Source organism: Alosa pseudoharengus, unplaced genomic scaffold, assembly GCF_046254945.1.
Source record: "Alosa pseudoharengus isolate Yale_2024_CS ecotype anadromous, Long Island Sound unplaced genomic scaffold, YU_APseudo_1.1 YU_APseudo_1.1_scf_15, whole genome shotgun sequence".
Lineage (NCBI taxonomy): Eukaryota > Metazoa > Chordata > Actinopteri > Clupeiformes > Clupeidae > Alosa > Alosa pseudoharengus.
The window spans coordinates 5,719,670-5,740,453 of NW_027468620.1; the positions used below are offsets into that span (position 1 = coordinate 5,719,670).

Consider the following 20,784-nt stretch of genomic DNA (forward strand, 5'->3'; position numbering starts at 1 on the left):
TCACGTTTCACTAATAGTCAAAGGAATAAGCAACAAAAGAGGCGTATTTTCATTATATCTTTTATTGGCATTAAAAAAGCAAACCCTTATTATACCCTTGAATTATTTGGAATGCTGAAATAATCACAATTTCATACTTTAACTTTGGTAGTTGTGATAGCCTACTGGGGAATGACTATTTATGACGAACATCAGGTGCTTTGACAAATGGGGGAAATTGCTAAAAGGCATAACTTTATAAAGTCTTCATCAGGGTACTTCAGTGCAATTGCATATTGCTAATTGTATCAAATCACATGGCCCAGAGTTTAGTTTTGCATTCATTTGACATTCATTCATAACATGGAAATGCTTAATTTTAAAAGGAAATTATATTGCATACGGTAATCTTTGATAACATCAGCAGCAGCAGATAATCATGTGTGCATTGTTTTGTCTATGTGCATATTATTATGCTTATTGTTGCATGTTAATATGAGGTCATATTTGAATATAGTGGTTTGATCTGTGGTTGAAAAAACATAGAAGGTTTTCAATTTATTCCTTGCAAAGCACCACTCCATTTCTCAATGATGTGATCAATCCATTGTACGTGGCTGAACATTCACCAGTTCACACTCAGTTTTTGGGTTACATCCCTGTAGAAGCTCAGCATAGTTACGCTTGACGTCATCAAACAGTGGCAAATCAGTGTTCATTTTGGGAAGCACCAAGGGCTGCTCATTTAGCCGAGCCTCAAGCCTAAATCCATCAGCACAATTATACAGGACCACGACTAGGTTGCCAGCATAGGGCACTATATGCCCTGAGCGGAAGACTCTCTCGGTTTGGGTAGCAAAGTTAGTGGAGGTCAAGGGTTCATTGTCTTTGAACAGCCCCAAAAGGGTGAGCAGAGGGAGCAACGTCTCGGCATGGCCAACCTGGATCGTCACAGCCTCCGACACATGACCAGACCTTAGACATCAGACAGAGTGTGTGTGTGTGTGTGTGTTTGTGTGTGAGATTGAGTGTGTGTGAGTGAGAGAGAGAGAGAGAGAGAGAGAGAGAGAGAGAGCGAGAGAGAGGTAACATGGTTTAGCACTTCTAAAAGATAAATTAAAAGATAGAGGCAGATTTTAGGCAGAGAACTGAGACATTAATACTTGAAAATAAGAATGTGTTGATCTCGAGACGTAAGCTAGAACAATATCACTCAGCTAGATGTATGGGGAATTCCACGCAAAACTGTCACATCCATAACGCCAACACAATGCCATTGTATTTAGTTGGCATTATGGACGTGACAGTTTTGTGTGCAATTGCCCATATCCAGTTATTCATGATAGTCCTGTCTCCAATATGCAACATTTCAATAAAATGATATTTAAATAAATGATTACACAAATATAACATAGTAGTAATGAATAATGATAATTACACAGTAGGTCTGAAATTGAAACTGTGTCTCTTACAACACAGATGACACCCAATCATACTTACTCACTGTGAGTTTATATAAAAAAGTGAAAGTCACTCTGACACAGTATTTACCTCGACCTCTTTTAAGTCAAGATAGATATGGGTGTATACAGAACTTTAGAACTGCATGTGAGCGTGTGAGCTAGCAGTTAGTGAATGCATTGATGATGGATATCCCATCAAGGGTCCCATCTTGTATAACATATGGGCTAGAAACAGTGCGTTGACTGAAAACCCCTCATCAATAATTTGGGTAATAAAAGAAGTCATTATGACTACTGGTTGGTTGAAGACCGATATGGTGATTAGGATGAGTTGTGCTTACTGTGCACAAAAGCAAATGGCAGAGTATGTGATGCTGGTGAAAGGTTATTGATTTGAACTCAACAGCCAATCAAATTATAGGCTTCCTTTCCATGCTCATTAAGTAGTGTGCTGATTGGCTGGACTTGTCCACTATGGATATTTCCAGAGCGGTAGAGAAAACAAAGTGGCGACAGAGTGGCGTGAGTTTTGGAACTGAAAATGGCCAATTACTTGGTCAGTAGTCAATTAATTACTGGATCACCTCCTCCAGCATCTAGAAATACATCCCACCCACCTGCGATACAGCCATTCAGTACAGGTTTTTTGGAACTTTTGATCACGTAGCGGCGACATCAAAGAGTGTCACAACTCTCTCTTTCGCACTGGTTTTCCTATTTACAGAGCCACGACTGTCTATGAACAACAGTACCTTATACTCAAGCTTTATATGTCAAATTTCTGTTAGGGATAGGCTAGAGAGTCCAGTTCAGTTTGTAGGGATGAGATTATTGACAAATTACATTAGTGTGCGAAAGATAGCTGATTGGATAGATTTTTAAACTGAGAACATTATTATTTTTTCTGTCTCTAACCAAAATAGACACAAAAGCTGGGATATGGCTATGTGTGCCATCCCTAGTACAACAGTGACCTGTCAAATATCCTGAAAACCATGATGTACTTGCCCTGACATTGTTATTAATATTGTTATCTGAACATGTGCCTGTTGCCAAAGGAGATTATGAACTAACTCATCACTGATGTTGTGTTAGTATCTGAAAACTCCACCAGCAGTAAGGCATGGAGGAACTGATAAGAATATGGGAACAGAAGGGCGCTGTTGAGCATGCCAAGAGAGTAGACGCATCTACCGCAGCTCCAGCAAAATCTTTCATAAAATTCATATTTTGTGGACCTTAAATTACCCGGATCCTAATATTTCATTCATTGGCTGTGAACTAAGTGAGAGGATGCCAAACAAAACGGTTAACTCAAAGAACGGATCCTGCGCCTTGCACGTGAGAAAGGAACGCTTACCCTACGCTTAAGACTTCATATTATTCCCTGACTAAGTCTGGACATCAACAAGCGTCGTGCAGCCTTCTCCGACTGCAAGCAGCTGCTCCACACCGCACATATCAAATTTGGTATGTATTATCCAGCCACACTACAATTCAACCATGGCAATAACGGAGTGAAGTTCACCGACCCCGCGAAAGCGCTCGCTTACATCAACAACCGCATCACTGGCAAATCTCCTCCACATTCCACTGAAGATATAGCCTAGAAATCTAGATGCACCCTAGCGGCAGCTGCCAGGGCTAGTCTAGCAACTCTCCGTTGGCTTGTGAGCTCGAAAAATTTAACTTCTAGCAGGCCAATCAAATCGTGTATAGAGTCGTTAGGCGGGCTTAACATAATGATTGATGGCAGAGTTGCAACGGTTTGGCTTGAATTCCCTGCTACTTGAAAACAAAGAAGATGGATGTTGCTGTTGGCGAACAGTGTGACACGAGTTAAGCTTTTTTTAAGTTGGCAAAAGTTTGAACTAGCCAACTAGCTCCGCTGGTGGAAAAACGCATGGGACTCATAGCGCGGTCCTATTGCGTGCAGAGGGAATTTGAAAGACAACCGATTATCCCGCCCCCCGGACTGAGCACTGCGAACGGTGAGTGCCCAGACCCTACATTTTAATGTGGGGATGATATGGAAGATGAGTCAGTTCAGAACAACAATACGGTACATGATATAGGCCCTACTGTAAATGCAATAGCCTAGGGGGAAAGGAAGCACGATCAGGCTACACGTTCAGTAGCCCAGTCTCTGCATAGCAATATGACTATACTTAAGATGAACAATATTTTCCCCCAAATTCCACTGTCATTATCACTGGCTTGATAGTTTCATGTTTACATTAATGTCATGTCAGAGGACTTATTCTTGGCCGATTGTCAAAACTTTAAGGTTCACAGAGTTTAAAGTTGAAACTACTTGCTAAACCGCAGGAGGGTTGCAAATGGGAGTTTGCAGAAACCTAATGTGTATGGGGGGGGGGGGGGGGGGGTGCCATGTTCAGGCATTAGGGCTATGTTTCATAATTGTTAAGTGTAATTGTATTTGTGTTTATTTCTTTTCTTTTCTTTGCGCATCCATCCTCTTTCAGTATGACTTAAAGAAGCCCTATGCAGGTCTGGTTATTCCTTCGCTGTTTCTGGGTTTTCGCCTCATTTGGGCTCACATTTTACACGTCATAGCTCCCCCTGCAGCTTCGGTAGCAAATGACTGCTATGCTAAACCCCCACTAGCTAGCGAGCTAGCCATCAAGAAACCAAGCTAAACACATACAGGGCTCACAACAAATCGGTCGAGCAAACACATTGTTCAAGAGACTATCAAACCACATTACAAAAACGAAGTTTACCCAAGGGTAGGCTACTTAAAATTTCAACAGCAACAAAGCCAAGTCGGAGTCCGTTTTGCAGTCTTCTTAGAAACTACAATCTGACTACATTTTCGAGGCAGGATTGGATACTTCCGCTGAGTCACATCCGGATGTGTTCGGACTGCGACCAGAAAGTTGCATATTCATTTTTTTCTGCGGAGAAGCACTAGGGGGAAACGAAACACGCACCAAACGACCCAAAAAGTGTTGTAGAACCATCAGAACGACTCTCAACCTGCATAATTAAGGTCATTTTTGCTAAAATTGTTGCATAGGGCTTCTTTAAATAGGACAGGCCCATGTACTTTTTACATATTTACTTGCAATGACACATAATTATTCCACAGTAATCCCAGGTAACAGGGATGTCAATATTATAAGCTGGAATGTAAAGGGCCTTAACCATAACGTTAAGAGGAAAAAGGTAATTTCACAATTAAAACACCTGGAAGTTGGCATAGCAATGTTACAAGAAACTCACCTGTGCAAAAAGGATCAGGCCAGGATCCATAGAGATTGGATGGGACAGATGTTTCATTCGAAATTTGACAACAAAAGTAGAGGAGCAGCCATACTTATTAACAAAAATATTCAATTTAATGCCACAAACACCATATCGGACCCAAATGGTAGATACGTCATGGTTGTGGGGAAGCTATTTTAGCTCCCTGTTATTTTAGTTAGTATCTATGCCCCTAATTTTGATGACCATTGTTTCTTTGAGAGACTGTTTAACTCTATCCCCAATCTTGACAATCACCACCTCATATTATCAGGTGATTACAATCTAGTAATGGACCCAGTATTAGATCGCTCATCTCACACTGCATCAAAAATAACTAAATCAGCACAAACAGTGCAAGTATTCATAGACACACATAAACTGATAGACCCATGGAGACTTTGAAATCCATTTAAAAGGGAATATTCTTTCTTTTCCAGTGTACATAAGTCATTTTCAAGGATAGATGATCCTTTTCTTTTAAATGCTATCAGTAATTGTAAGTACAATTCCATTATGATCTCTGATCATGCCCCTGTTAGTATGACTATAAAACTTCAGTCTCAAAGGTCTAGGCGGTCATGGCGATTAGATCCACTTCCGCTGGCTGACTCTGACTTTGTTGAGTTTGTCTCAAAACAAATAGTTTTCTATCTGGAAACAAATCAAACAGATGACTTATCAGCCTCAACTCTGTGGGAAGCGCTAAAAGCATACCTTAGAGGGCAGATAATTGCTTACAATGCGTATACTAGGAAAATGCACCACAACAACATTAGGGAAGTGTCCTCCAGGATTAAGACTCTGGATGACCTCATATCAATTACCTAACCCTTTGTTAATATTTGTTAATTGTTACTAACATATCTATTTGGCACAAGTTAATAGTTTTTTCATCATTAATTAAATATTAGTTGTTTGCATAAAATCTGTATGTTAATGTTTTAGCAAATCTATTAACTAATATTGTATTAATGTGTTAATAGTTAATTAAATGTCTTTTTGACACTAATTAACAATTATTTCTTACATCATTTAAATGTTAAATGTTTATTTGCAAACTATAGGTTAATAGAAAAGTTAATGACATATTATTATTTAACTAATTGTTATTAAACTGTGCTTCTGCCTATCCCAATATGAACCACTCTCCATAGGACCCTTACAATAGATAGATAGATAGATACTTTATTGATCCCCAAGGGGAAATTCAAGAAAAAAAAACACGGAGCTACCTTGACATACTGCCACTGTTGTCGGCGCCGGAACCAATTGCAATAAAGTTGGTTAAGCTTAATTAATATATGAGTAGTATATAGCTATAAGCGTGTGGTCCCTTATAATAAAGTTGGTTAAGCTTAGTTATATATTACTAATATATCAATTATCAGTATGAGGGACCCTTATAATAAAGTTGGTTAGTATATAGATATCAGTGTGGAGCCCCTTATAATAAAGTTGGTTAAGCTTAATTGATATATTAGTAGTATATAGTTATCAGTGTGGAGCCCCTTATAATAAAGTTGGTTAAGCTTAGTAATATATAACTATCAGTATGGGGGACCCTTATAATAAAGTTGGTTAAGCTTTATTAATATATTAGTAATATATAACTAGTCAGACGGTGAAGGGACTGAGACCAAAACTGGCTTATCACATTTATTCCTAGGAAAAGTTAAAACAAAACAACAAGTAGTTGAATGGGCTATATTACATGCATCATATCTGTCAGCCCTACTAGCAAGGGAGACATGGAATGTTCAGGTGCACAGAACGACAGTTTATTAATATTCTGAGACTCACTAAACACTCACAGACGTAGACCATATGGAGGTAATACATAAACATAATGCTAAACTAAATGTACATTCATTTCCTGCTAGACTGAATTGCACTTTCCATGCACACTAAGCTAAACTACACTGAATGCATGGAAAGTTGCTAGCGGAGTTTACAGCTAGTCACGTTAGACTCAGTGTGTATGAACTCGAGGTCATAATGAAAACATTGATAAACGTTCTCTAAGTTGCTAGAATTGCACCCAAATCTTAACAATACATGTAGAGTAACATAATACAGGTGGTATAGTAAGTTTTGAAGTTAAACGACATTTTACAGTTACAACATTTAAACAAAGTGGAGAGTGCTTTATACAGTCAACCTACCCAATGCAAATCATACCGCTTCTGATCGGCTATGGCAACAATACAAGGACAAAACGCAGCAGAGCTGCAGTATAGCGTTTCTCCAAAGGGGGCTCCAAAACACCAATATCAACTAGAAAATGTAATTTCGAGGAAATTACCAGTGCATGAAAATATAAACGTACTGTATATTAACATAAAATGCCAAACAAACTTTTATTTGGAAACAGCTGGCAGGAGTCATAGTTGATAACAACTGACAGTTGAAATGGCTGAACAGTTAAATAGTTGAGTAGTTTAAATAGTTAAATTATTTAATAGTGAATTATTGTAGTGAGGACATTTATTTTGAAACAGTTGTGGGCAGAGGAAATAGTAGTCTTAAGAGAGCCAGATTGTATGCTTAAAGCCTGAGACAGAGTATAGTTTAAAAGTTGAATGTAGATAGTGTAATGGATGTTAGAAAGATAGACAGAAAGTTGAATGGATGTTGATAGGCAGATTGTTTAATGGATGTTGATGTATAGTTTAATGGGTGGATGAGTGAATGGTTTGAAGAGGATGAATGGATAGAAAGTTGGATGGAATGTGCATTATATCCTTGTAGAATGGAGAGACACAGAGAGAGTTTGCCTAGTTAAGCAGAAAGCAGTTGATACAGGTGCAATCAGTTTAACTGGCCCTTTGATGGTCCTAGTAGTGAGCAGCTGGAAGTTGATACAGGTGCAAATCAAGTTAATTAGTCCATTGTGATGTCATAGTGCTAATGCAAAGTCTATGGGGAAAAATAAGCTTGTTTTTTATTAATATCTCAAAAAGTATAAAGTTTACAAAAGTGAAAAATACATTCCCCACGTGTCCTTTTCAAGACCTACGTTACAAAGTTTGAATGAAGTTTCTACGTTAAACGGTTAAAGCTGAATTAGACGCAGAAATTTGGTGGGAAGAATAAGAAGATAGCCTGGCGAGCCAGACCCACATTATAATGTAGGGTCTGGGCACTTACCGTTCGCAGTGCTCAGTCCGAGGGTCGGGATAATCAGTTGTCTTTCAAATTCCCTCTGCACGCAATAGGATATTTGTTTTCAAGTAGCAGGGAATTCAAGCCAAACCGTTGCAACTCTGCCATCAATCATTATGTTAAGCCCAACAAACGACTCTATACACGATTTCAATGCCAGATTTAGTTTCGATTTCTAGAGCTCACAAGTCAACGGAGAGTTGCTAGACTAGCCCTGCTAGGGGCGCGTCTAGATTTCTAGGCTAAGAAGAAGAAGAAGAAGAAGAAGAAGACTTCGGATAACAGAATAATGCATTTTTATGCACTGTAATAATAATAATAATAATAAGACTTCGGATAACAGAACAGTGCATTTTCATGCACTGTAATAAAGCTGCTGAATTACGGCGAAAATCACATACAAACACTAAACTACATTTCTAACTCTGTTACACGCCCCTCCCCTGAATTTCACCAAAGTCAAGCAGCAACCAAATAGTACTTCCAAAGGCAAAGAGTACACTACTTTCAAAGACTAGACAGAACGTCACCAATTACAGGACAGCCAACCACAAAGGTATCCAATAAGGATGAAGTGGAAGAAGAGGAGCGCAAACTCTCACACAACCAACCACTGGCAGTAGGGTGCCTTATACACCCCACAAGACCATAAAGCCATAAATCCATAAACCATAAATTCCACAAATTCTCCACAAAGCTAATCAGAAAAGCTAGATAAATAATAATATGCATTAACTTTTATATTAGCATATAGTTTGTAAATAAACATTTAACATTTAAATGATTTAAGAAATAACTGTTAATTAGTGCCAAAAATATATTTAGTTAACTATTAACATATATTAATACAGTATTAGTTAATAGATTTGTTAAAACATTAACATACAGATTTTATGTAAACACCTAATATTTAATGATGAAAAAAATATTAACTTGTGCCAAATAGATATTTTAGTAACAATTAACAAATATTAACAAAGGGTTAGGTAATTACTAGTTTGCTATTTATTATGGCACCTTATTATGGAGTGTTCTCGAAAAAGGAATAGTTGAAAACCAAAAAATGGGTGCAGATTTTGTTATAGACAATGGGAATAGAACATGGTTCAGCTACTAGTGTTTAATCTTGTCAGTACAAAAATACGGCATAGATATGACCTAATCAGTAGATTTAGTTATACAGGAAAATATGTAAGAAATATCCTTGTGCTCTTGGTGGGTGATTTCCCCTTCTGGCCAAACCTCTCACTGTCACATGCAAATGCTCATACTCACCCAACAACCTAGCCTAAAATGTAAACAGCAAACTTGACATAGGTATGAGTGACACGTATGCAAATTCAATTAAACTGCCGTCATTTCTGAAGTCATGTGACGTAACAAAATGGGAGGCAGATTTTTTTTCTGTGTGCGTGTAATATTAATTACACCTCACTTATGCCCTAAAATTAGAACCGATGTGTAAACATGCTTGTGTTTAACCCTAAAACTGGCTAAGTACTAAGAAACACTCAAAAAGACAAAAGTTTGCAGTACAACCTTCATACTGACACTTCATGCTTAATAATAGAAAAACAACAAAGTGACCCACATCCAATGGTGTACTGCATGATTCCTCAGGCCCACCTAATCCATAACTACTATGGGACAGGGCCCGTATTCACAAATAATTTTAAGGCCAAAAGTAACTCCTAACTGACAAATTTAAGAGAAACTCCTAAAAATATTGGGCGTGTCACTTGTAACTTTAGGACTTTAAAAGAAATCGAGAGGACTCCTAACTAGTGATGGTAATTTTGATACCATAGATTTAATAGAGACCCAGTCAGACCAATAGTATGAAAAATCAGGAACAGAGTTTATTTACAATGATGCGCATCAAGGGAGAGACAGCATGACTTCACCTAAAGATCCATCAGCTGCTCTAACTAGACAAGGAAATAGTTAGGGTTTAAGTATCATTCCAGACTGATGGGAGATGGCGTTAGTCATCCCATCTCACGTGGACTACACTGAATCAGACCCTGATTAGTGGCAACCTGGCAATCCGGAGCAGATAGCTACTGACACAGCCATGCAGAACAGTGAAACACTGCAACGTCATAATATTCCCGCTTATCTTTAAATACAGTCACACACAGATATACACAGGGACACTAATGAGAAATGCAGAACATTAAACCACAAATTGGAATATTGGACATAATGCTCTATTCCACTTTCTCTCACTAGCTAAGACCTATTCACAAATAATCCTAAGGCGCTTTTTGTGGCATTTCACGTTGCGATGCCGATGTTTTGAAATGAATATGCGATTACAGGAGCTCTCAATCACGAGGGAATAATTGTGCATTGTAATTAAGGGATGCAATAACGCCACCGCCGACCAACAACCAAAACCATTCATTGCATGTAAACTAAATGTAACGTTTCATTGTAAATCAAATTGTTTCTCCTCTTTGGGAATGTAGGCCTACTTTTCAAAGATTCATTTAAAACCTGTTGCAAAGATACTGCTTCAAACTGCAAAGATAGGCCTCCTGTATTTCATTATGCTACTATAGGCTATTTGCTTTGTCTTACTCTTTATTCATTTAGGCTATTTATTCATCATTGTCCATCCTTCACAGCACTTGTGTAGCGCACGCATTCTCAGTAGCAAAGAGCTGTCACCTGTCACTCATCATCATAGGGGAGGGTTTTTTACCATCATTCCCGAGTTATAAGTAAGTAAGTATATATACTCTTTTGATCCCGTGAGGGAAATTTGGTCTCTGCATTTATCCCAAGCCTGCAACAACAGCGGCGCTCGGGGAGCAGTGAGGGGTAATTTGCATGTATGTAAGGTGCCATGCATGTAAGGTGCCTTGCTCAAGGGCACTTCAGCCGTGCCTACTGGTCGGGGTTCAAACCGGCAACCCTCCGGTTACAAGTCCGAAGCGCTAACCAGTAGGCCACGGCTGCCCCATTGGCTGATAATCATCAGCCAATCAAGATGGTCACTTCAATCAAGCACGTGCATGAGTAATGACGTCAACCATAGCAACAGAGCTCTTATCTTACCTTAGGAGTTGTCACTTTTCCTTACTAAGAGTAAGTCTTAAAGCCTTTGTGAATAACTTTTAAGAGAAAACTCTGAGGTAAAGGTTTTTAGTGTGATTTAGGAGTACTCCTAGTGGTAAGATAAAATGCTTTGTGAATACGGGCCCAGATGTCCATATCAGAGTTACCACTGAAGAAATTTTGCTGGGGCTCACCTGTGGTCATTGGCAGCTTGGTCAAGACGCCTGAACAGGTCATGAAAGAGAGCACAGCTGGACTTGCTGTTGATATCATGGCCGTAGCTCCTCTTCCAATACTGCTTCAAGTCAGTTGCATACTCAATCACCTGCAAAAATGATAATGATGTTTGACAGAAAACATCATTGGACACCACACACAAATATAGCATCAGTAAGGCCAAGAAAAGCAAGCATGCAAATGAATTACATTTGTTTAGTCACAAATCTCAGAGGGGGTGAAGGGGCAGTACCCCTACCCCAATATATATATACCCTTATATTGTTTTTTTTTTTTGTAATCAAGGGCTCCTAACCTATTTCCCCACTTCCCAAAAGTGAACCCAAGAGCCACCTGCAGGTAGAAGGAAAATCCTATTCCGTCAGACTAAGCTCAGCAGCACTCCTGGTGGACACAAAACTAATTTACTTGACAGTACCTTTGCATCCACCTCATCAAACAGTTGACACCAAGGAGTGTTGATAGATTTTATGGCAAACTCATAAGCACAGAGGTACAATGCAGCTTCCACCGAATCTGCAACAAAGTAAGAACAACAGTGTTTTAAAACAATGTAAAGTAAGTACATTCAGCTTAATTGTTTCCACATTGGAGTGTAAATTTAACTAGACTGCATTTCCGGCGGGAACTGCGAAAGTGTGCTTGCCCTGGTCCGGTCACCAACGTGAGCAGACAGTGACATACGCTATGCTGAACCTGCCTTGATCCAAGCATTCTAACAGTGCCTTTCAGTGTTGGAGCAGTGGCAATACCTCAAAAGCTCTATTCAACTATTGCCTTGCGGGGTGAATGCGGTTCGTTGGATTTTACCTGTGGCCTGCCTTCGAATTTAGCTTCTATGACTAAAATCAAATCAATAAAATAAAACAACAGCAGTGATTGGCTGCAAAAATAAATAATGTCACGCGTCTTGCACCTCTCAAACTGAGCCATCAGGTAACCTAGAGAAAAATGTGAAATTATGAAATATGACTAATGGCGGCCTTACATTGTACGATTTTGGTCTGTTTTCACAGTCGGCGACTAAATTTCCAAAGTCGGACAGAAATCATGGGAGTTGTACTGGAATCGCGGTGCGCTCCCGTCAACTAGATCGTTAAGTGTAAGGTGCCAATCTTAGCGGTTTTAAGTCAGTCGGAGTCAGTCCTTTTCTAGTTTTGCCGTTACGACAATATCAAACATGTTTGATATTATCGCAAGTCTTTCTAGTCGTGGCTCATGCAAATAGTGACGTGAACTATAAAAACCAATAGTGACCTCTCTCCAAAACCAAACAGGAAGGGGCAAAGTAGGCGACAGCTGTAGCCTATAAGATTATTTGTTATTCTTATAATATTTGTCATTTCTTATAGGCTACATATTTAGTCGGCTCTTCCACGTGACAGAACAACTCTATATCGGTTAGGGATGTCACGCATGAAACAATGCTGCTGAAACACGAAAATATGACTTTGAGTTTAGTAGGCTATCATTTCAGTTCCTGTTTATCTATTGCACGATGGGTAATAATTTAAAGGAATCTAGTTGCAGTCTTGTAATTAGTGACCCTGCAAGATCCCTAGTCATTGCAAAATCATAGTCTGTGACTTAAAACTCTACTACTTGTCTTTAGATGTTAGAGGGTCTGAGACTGTAGTCTTTCAAAAATATTTTCCAAATCTTTGCAAATCTTTCCAAAGTCTGTCAGTGTAAGGAGGGCTTTAGGCATTAAAATGATGCTTGTTTGTCAGGATACTTTTTCACTGATTTATTTTAAAAATATGAGCTATGAGTGTGAATGTTATATATTCCATCCCCTAATTCTGTTTTACTGTTTTATTTGACAAATAATCTATATGGATTTGCTCTATAAAGACCTTATGTCTGTTTGGGATTGTTTTGAGAGCCTATTGATGTATCTCAGAATAAAGGAATGTCCACAACATTAGTGATGTTTTTTTTGTGTGTGTGAATGTATTTTACTTAACTCATTGAATGTAGCTGGATACTCATGAACGCATGTCTCTAATAGCCACAATAGGAGTAATTTTAGCAACACCGTATTTTGTGTGGCCCATAACGACCCAGTGGATCATGAAAATGTGCCAAAATTCACATTCCTTGCTTGTTGTTGGTACATTAATCCCATTCAGATTGCCACTTATCTGAGATGTACGAGTTTAGTATAGGTTTAAGGTCTGGGGCAGGGATTTGACATTCTGTGACTTCTTCATTGAGGGCTTGCTTAGCAGCACTGTCCGCTTTCTCATTTCCCCTCAGACCAACATGGCCTGGGACCCAGCAAAAAACTACACTCAAGTTCTGGTTCTTTAGACGTTCTAGTTGATCAAGCTCAGCTTTGGTTGTACTTTTTGCGTGACATTAAAGCCTACTGGAAAGATTTTTAATTGCAATTTAATTGAATGCAATTTACTTTTACGATTAAATAAAATTATTTTATCCCTCTCACCCATAGTTTTCTATTTATTTACAAATGTACATAGGCCTACTGTAATTACATTTATACATAGTTATTCTACTGATCTTTATACTATTCATCCTGCACATAGACTTATTCTTACTACTCTTATAATGTTGTTTCTGCACTACAATGACACTGTTTCCACACTGCACATACTGTAGCTGTATGTTATGTATATCTGTTATATATTTGTCATATTGAATATTCATATTTGTTCTGTTTTATTATATTCTGTTAATACACTGCATATATCTATATTATTATTTCTACTATTATAATGTTACTGCTACATCTACATAATTCTACTTATTGTATGAGATAACTGCTAATACACTGCACATATTTATATTTAATTCATATTACTCTAAACCACCTTCTGTAAATCATCTGTATACTACTGTCTACATTGCACTATATTTCTTGACCTGTCTCTGTATATTTCATCACCTTTCTATACTTTGCATCACATTGCATGCATACTGTAGCTACATGAATCACAGCTAAGATCCTTGGTTGCTATGAAGGCCAGTCATTCTAAATGGATGGTTGCTATGGCCAAAGGCCAGTTATCTCTGCCGTTGTCAAGCGGGCATATCCTAACTTTATCTTATTTTAAACATCTCTATTTTACTTAGCTTACTTCCATACAGTGAGTCCCATTAAGAAGTGGCCACTTCATTCGCGCTTACCGTGATTCAAGCAGCAACATTATTTAATGAATCTGTCACCATATGCCTATGCCAACGTTTGCAAAGAGGAGAATCTTTTAATTTGATTCACAATGAACCGTTACATTTAATGTACATGTAAACAATGAGTAGGCTAATTTTGGTTGTTGTTGGTGGTGTTACTGCATCCCTTAGTTATGCCTACAATGCAAAATTGTTCCCTTGTGATTGTTAGACGCATTTCAAAACATCACAACGTGAAATGCCACCACAAAACATTGTTTGTGAATCGGTCTTATTAGGGGTCCTCGCTTAAGCTGTCACAGACTCAGGCGCTACTTTTAGGGCTAAAATGCTTCCTAAAAATAGGAGTCCTAAAGTTACGAGTGACGAAGTTACGAGTACAAGCATCTCATATCAAATGACCATGGCATTACGCTAAGCAACATAAATCCCATAACGTTACAGCAACATCTCCTCCCTATGACATAGCTAGCTAGCTTCTAGCCACACAAGAAATGAATGATGTTAAATCTCCGCTTAGCATTCTAATAACAGAAGGGGCACATTTATGTGGACCACTACAACATCATGACTCATTATGTCTGTAACTCTATAAAACACTTACTTTCATAAAGGAAGCACACCATCCAACACATACACATGGAAACCGATATTTTAGGTACTTGGCCACGAACTCAAAACGTGTCTCTCTGAAGCTCTGTTTTTAGAATCTTTGCTCTGAAGGCTGTGTTGCTAGGCAACATCAAATAAACAAAATGAGAGTCTTTTCAAGGTATTAAAAGTGTATGTGTGATTACGAATGGATGTGTGTGGTTTGCAATTAGAATAAACAAGAAATAACATTTCCAATAATTGCCCATGATAAATTACATAATATTTGCACCTTCCTTACTTGTAAAGCTCACACTGTATTTCAAGTACACTAGTGAAATGTAATACAACGTTGCCACCTAGCGTTCAGATGTAGGCTATTTAACATTAACGTGACATTGCTTGCTTATTCTTTCATCAACTCCATGCTTTTAGGAAAACAATCTTTTTATCATAGTTCCCTCTTCAATGAGCGATTACCAGCTCGTTTTTGTAACAGAGATAGCTGTTTATTGTCCCTAGGTTTACAGAAACACCTATTCATATTAATACTATAGAGTGCTGCCGACCACTGTTCATTACGGCCCAGAATGCCTTGCATGTCTTTACAACAAAACAACACAGTAAAACCTAAATGCCCGTAAACATATGCATTTGCATACTTGTAACATTTTTAATAATACTCTCCCATCATGATATTTAACAATAATGAAAAATGTAATTTGAATACCGTCAATGTGAAAATAACTGTACTACGTCAGCAATAAATAGCTAATGTTCTCCTTACCATTTCAGTTCGTAAGTCCATACTATCCCATTGCAGAGCAAGGATTTCATGATTGGGCAAGGTTGCCTGGAGACATTGTGGCTGCCCAGAGACATTGTGCATACTTGGAAGGCATTGTGATAGACGTACCAGTACAACTGCAAATGTGGAAGGTGATAGTTACCAAATACGGGTGGGTGGTTTGTCAAATGCTGGAAACTTTTGGAATGTTTTCTTTTTTTTTTAGCTTATGCACCCTCACATTGGAGTCCCGAGTTCAAATACAAAATTTGGTATCTATATGTGACAGTGTTCCTGAGATATGGACGACTTCCTGTTTCGGAGCTTCACCGCCGATTTCGTTTGGCTGTGACGGGCAAAAGCAAATCCTTCTGGTAACTTTTGTGAGGCTTGGTCCAAGGATAATGTACGTCAAGTTTCGTGGCGTTCGGACCAAAGTTGTGAACGACACGCCCACCTGACATCATCTTCGCGACCAACTTACACCGGTACTGACCGAACGTTTTAAAGTTGGAACGGTGTCTCTGTCTCAAAGGGCCTAGGCGCTAGAGCTGACAAAAAATTAGGGAGATGGGAAAAATAAAACTTAAGAAGAACAATAAGTGTGCTGCTTTGCAAGCACACTTAATAAAACTTAAGAAGAACAATAATTGTGCTGCTTTGCAAGCACACTTAACAAGCAGCGCCACCTGCTGTTCAACAAAGCATATCTGATCCAAATGGGTGTCTTTGAGCTTGCATCATACTGCAGGTTTCATAAGAGCTTTCCAGGAGCACACAGTGAGCACACAGTGAGGTGAAGCACACACTAAGTGTCCGAAGCGCTTACCTGTAGGCCACGGCTGCCCCTGTGTGTGTGTGTGTGTGTGTGTGTGTGTGTGTGTGTGTTTGTTTGTTTGTTTGTTTGTATGTTGAGGGGTTCCAGACCTGCTGTAACTTGGCTGTAGGGAACCTGCAGCCGATCTGCTATCTTCTCAGCTGTCCTCTTCATTTCTGGCCTGTCATTAAACAGATCCACTTCCACCAGGGCATGCTTGTTGTTCTCCACCTCTGCAACAAACCTGGCGCACTCGGCAAAGAACCGCATGAGTGCATCATTCACCTCATGGTCAAACTCCCCACCTGTGAAACAAAAAAAGAGCACTCAGTTTCTTTGCATAGGCCATATTGAAATTAAACCGCAGGGAATCTTAAACTAACTGGCCTGGTATCCTGCGTCTGTGTCTCCCGTGCACGCGGTGTGTCACGAGAATTGCGCCATCAACGCAGCATGCAGAGGTGTTTGTTGTCTGCCTTCCAACAATTGTGACCGTGCATCAATGATGTACACAGAGGAGCATACCACCTTCTTAAGACTTGAGATGCAAAACATCAAGATGGACTATATCTGGTGCCATAGAATATCTACTTGTTGAAATGATTCATTCTTGTGGACTCTTGTGGTCTTCTTTGCATATCCCTAATCCTAACCATATGGGTCTCTGAATGGGGCACTCAGAGAGACCTTAACACAAGAGTGTAAATATGAAGCAACAGTATCAAAAGTGAACAATAAAGTTGTTGAGGTCACCCATAAGTCCAATGTGTCAATGCTTTTAAGATCCGGGAAATCACTGTATTACAGTTACTCTTTCCTATTTTCTGTCTGTCATTGATGAATGTTCTGAAACATTTTCACCCTTGGTCCATTCTGGAAATCAAAATTTCAAATGTGAACCCTTAGGATGAGGGACCCTTAGGAGAAATAAGGCGAGGTGAGAATAAATTGAAAAACAGGGTATTTGGAGATATTAAAGTTGAATTTAAATTGGACTCTGGAGGGCTAAATTGGAGGGCTATTTGTCTCAGCGTTTTCCAGCCCTGATTAACTGGATTTTCTAGAGCAGTACAGAAAATTAGGAAAAACTCATGTGACTGCTGAGACTAAAGTCAGCCGGTTGAAGTACACTGGAAGGTCACACACCAAAGTCCACAAGTTATCAATACCACAAGGGGTCTGGGAAGACAGGACTGGAGGAGATCAAGTGATGTTGGAGAGAGAGATAGCTACCTTGCTAATCACTGTCCCTAAATTAGGCTCAGATAGACACAGACCTATCTACGCCCAACCAATCACCTGGCCCAGATCCGCCAAACAGACCAAATGCACAAACGCTCAAAAGAAGCGAAATTGATCTGATTCGACTTCGGACAGGGACTGGTCCAGCTCTGTGCAAATACGTTCCAATGCAGCGGCACAGATAGGCCTAGGCTACGCTAAAGAGATCGCAGCCAGCCAATGTTTCTCCAAAAGTTGTAGGGGCCTACATACCTTCAATACCAAAATATTCAATCAGGCCTGTCTTGAAAGAGATGGTGCTGTTGACACATCTATGCTTGGAGCTTGTGATGAATTTCATTCTCCCATTTCTTAGATTATCTTCCGTTATCAAAGTTGGGAAATATTTTGCAAGTCTTTTTGCTAAGTTTGTATGGTCCTCCCGTCCTTTTTCAACTAGACGACCGTCCATGTCCTCTGTATACCACATCTTCCATTGAGATAGGTCCAGTTTATGACTCCAATCTGACGCATTGGATTGCACTAGATTGTAGAAGTCCTTCATCTTCTTGACATTTTTGGTGGTGGGGTACCGAGTACCGTGACGTATAACAGCTGTTAGATGAACTGCACTACACGTTGAAGAGGCCCCACGAATTAACGTTTCATTTACTGCGAGTTTGTCATTGATCAAGTATGTATTGACTTCTTCATAGCGACCTTTCGTGCCAAAATATGTGGCTATCGAGGGAATATCACAGCAGGGTACACAAAGTAGGCCTAAACTAAAACTCAGGTATGCTGAGAAAATCACTCTCAGAACTTTACGAATCATCGCTGCTCTCTCCAGGCAGCCTTCATGAGTGAAAGTGATGAGATTATTCTTTTTTCTTCTTCTTCTTCTTCTTCTTCTTGTTTTTATGGCAGTTGGCAAACAACGTCTGGCTGCATTACCGCCACCTTCTGAAACGGAGTGTGGGTCTGAATAATATATTTCCCTACACTTAAATTATCCTTAGTAAACCAGTTCTTCTAAAAACGAAAAGAAAAACTTAAAACAAAAATCTCCAGAATATATAATTCCAGAAAATATAATTGAATATCAAAGATAGCTCTTCATCTTCTAGCTGATGGATTAACTGTTGCATTCTCCAATAACATGTTCTATGTTTCCTGTGTGTTACACTACCTCAATCAGCATGTTTTTTTTCTTCATTAAAAATAATGTACTGTTAAGCCCAGTGTGCCCAAATCTCATTCTTGAAAATATGTTCTCCTCCTGTGTATTTCTGCAAGTACATCTACTCATCCCCACTCTTTTTTGAATACTAACCTACAGCTTCCTACCAGTCTGACCAGTAGGCTATCCCACAAGACTTGCCACTTCTCCTTTATCTTTCCTTTAATGATAGGGGAGCCCATACAAATCCAACAATGACTCCAGCTTTTAGTGACTTACTTGCCATTTGGACCATTTCTATAACAATGTCTTGTCTAGATTGTGACTTTATGTTCTGAATACTTATCAGAATTGAAGATGAGTCTGAAGCAATAACTACTTCTTGGGCTATTGCTCAGCCCAAGAAAGTCCCATTAAAATAACAATTAATTCTGCAGACTGCTAAATTATCATTAATTCTTTTTCGTGAGGCTATTTTTAACTTTGGAATAACAAAAGCCACTCCCACTCTCGCATCCCTTTTGGACCCATCTGTGTAGGCTACAGTATAATTCAATCCCAATATTTTAAAGCAGGGGTCTCAAACTCCCGGCCCGCGGGCCAAATCCGGCCCGCGTTTGGCCCAATTCGGGCAATATGTCAAAATAATAATGTAATCCGGCCCTTGAGGGTATTTTTAATTGCGACAAACAACAATATTAAAATAGACGATAGATCAGGGCCGTAGTCACCATAGACATTGAGGGGGACGTGTCCCCCCCAATATTCAAATAGGGGTTCATAATCCATCCATGCCATGCCTATGTCCGTCAAAAGTTTGGAATACCCTAATTGACTGACCTAATATTTTTGCATGGTAGGAAATGTATTGAAATTCTGTTTGGGGGTCCCTCAGACCCCACCACAGATTTGGTCCCCCCCAATGTTGACATAATGACTACGGCCTTGCGATAGATCCAAGTACCGTGACAAATCTCATTTGTACTCTCCTCCACTATTTGCTAGACATCCAGTGCTTGATTAAAACCAAAATCGCTGCACTAAGTTTTTAGGAAATACTTATTACCCGCGAGAAACACGAAGACATGCATTTGTAATGACGCGGAAGCGACCCAGCTAACACACAACTAAACAGCCACGTTGCCTATAAGTTGCCAGTTGGTCACGGCCAACTAACATTCTGGCAACCTTCCTGCAACGTGGCCACAACGTTGCCACTATGAAGTGGCCATTTGGTGACTTGAGCAACGTTGCCACAACGTGGCGCTAAGGTCATTTGGTAATGTTGCCGTTTGGTGGTGTAAATAACGTGGCCATAACGTGGCCCTATGGTCATTTGGTAACGTTGCCATTTGGTGACTTGAGCAACGTGGCCATAACGTGGCCCTATGGTAATTTGGTAACGTTGCCATTTGGTGGTGTAAATAACGTGGCCGCAACGTGGCCCTATGGTCATTTGGTAACGTTGCCATTTGGTGACTTGAGCAACGTGGCCATAACGTGGCCCTATGGTAATTTGGTAACGTTGCCATTTGGTGGTGTAAATAACGTGGCCGCAACGTGGCGCTTTGGTCATTTGGTAACGTTGCCATTTGGTGACTTGAGCAACGTGGCCATAACGTGGCCCTATGGTCATTTGGCAACGTTGCCATTTAGTGGTCTAAATAACGTGGCCGCAACGTGGCGCTATGGTCATTTGGTAACGCCATTTGGTGACTTGAGCAACGTGGCCATAACGTGGCCCTATGGTCATTTAGCAATGTTGCCGTTTCCCAACACCAATTTGTAGCTGAGGTTATATCAAATGCAATAATAATCAGAGATATTATTTATTTATTTATTTTTTAAGTCAAACTATCTT

The 20,784-nt window shown here is 39.5% G+C and overlaps 1 protein-coding gene across 1 annotated transcript; it reads right to left on the reverse strand.

Moving 5' to 3' along the window:
- Nucleotides 1-44: 44 nt before the first annotated feature.
- On the reverse strand, nucleotides 45-18,636 carry minpp1a (multiple inositol-polyphosphate phosphatase 1a). The gene is made up of 5 exons (XM_076285351.1): nucleotides 18,017-18,636; nucleotides 16,633-16,827; nucleotides 11,593-11,690; nucleotides 11,132-11,262; nucleotides 45-954 (listed from the first exon to the last, which is right to left on the reverse strand). Exons 1-5 carry the CDS (start codon nucleotides 18,576-18,578, stop codon nucleotides 579-581), a joined length of 1,362 nt encoding a protein of 453 aa, XP_076141466.1. The 5' UTR covers nucleotides 18,579-18,636; the 3' UTR covers nucleotides 45-578.
- Nucleotides 18,637-20,784: the final 2,148 nt, after the last annotated feature.

Coding starts and splice junctions, on each gene's coding strand:
- minpp1a (XM_076285351.1), bottom strand. CDS start 18,578: ATGATTCGTAAAGTTCTGAGAGTGATTTTCTCAGCATACCTGAGTTTT. Junction 11,263..11,592: donor TTGATGAGGTGGATGCAAAG/GTACTGTCAAGT, acceptor TCATTTTTGCAG/GTGATTGAGTATGCAACTGA. Junction 955..11,131: donor CAAGCTGCCAATGACCACAG/GTGAGCCCCAGC, acceptor CTGATGTCTAAG/GTCTGGTCATGTGTCGGAGG.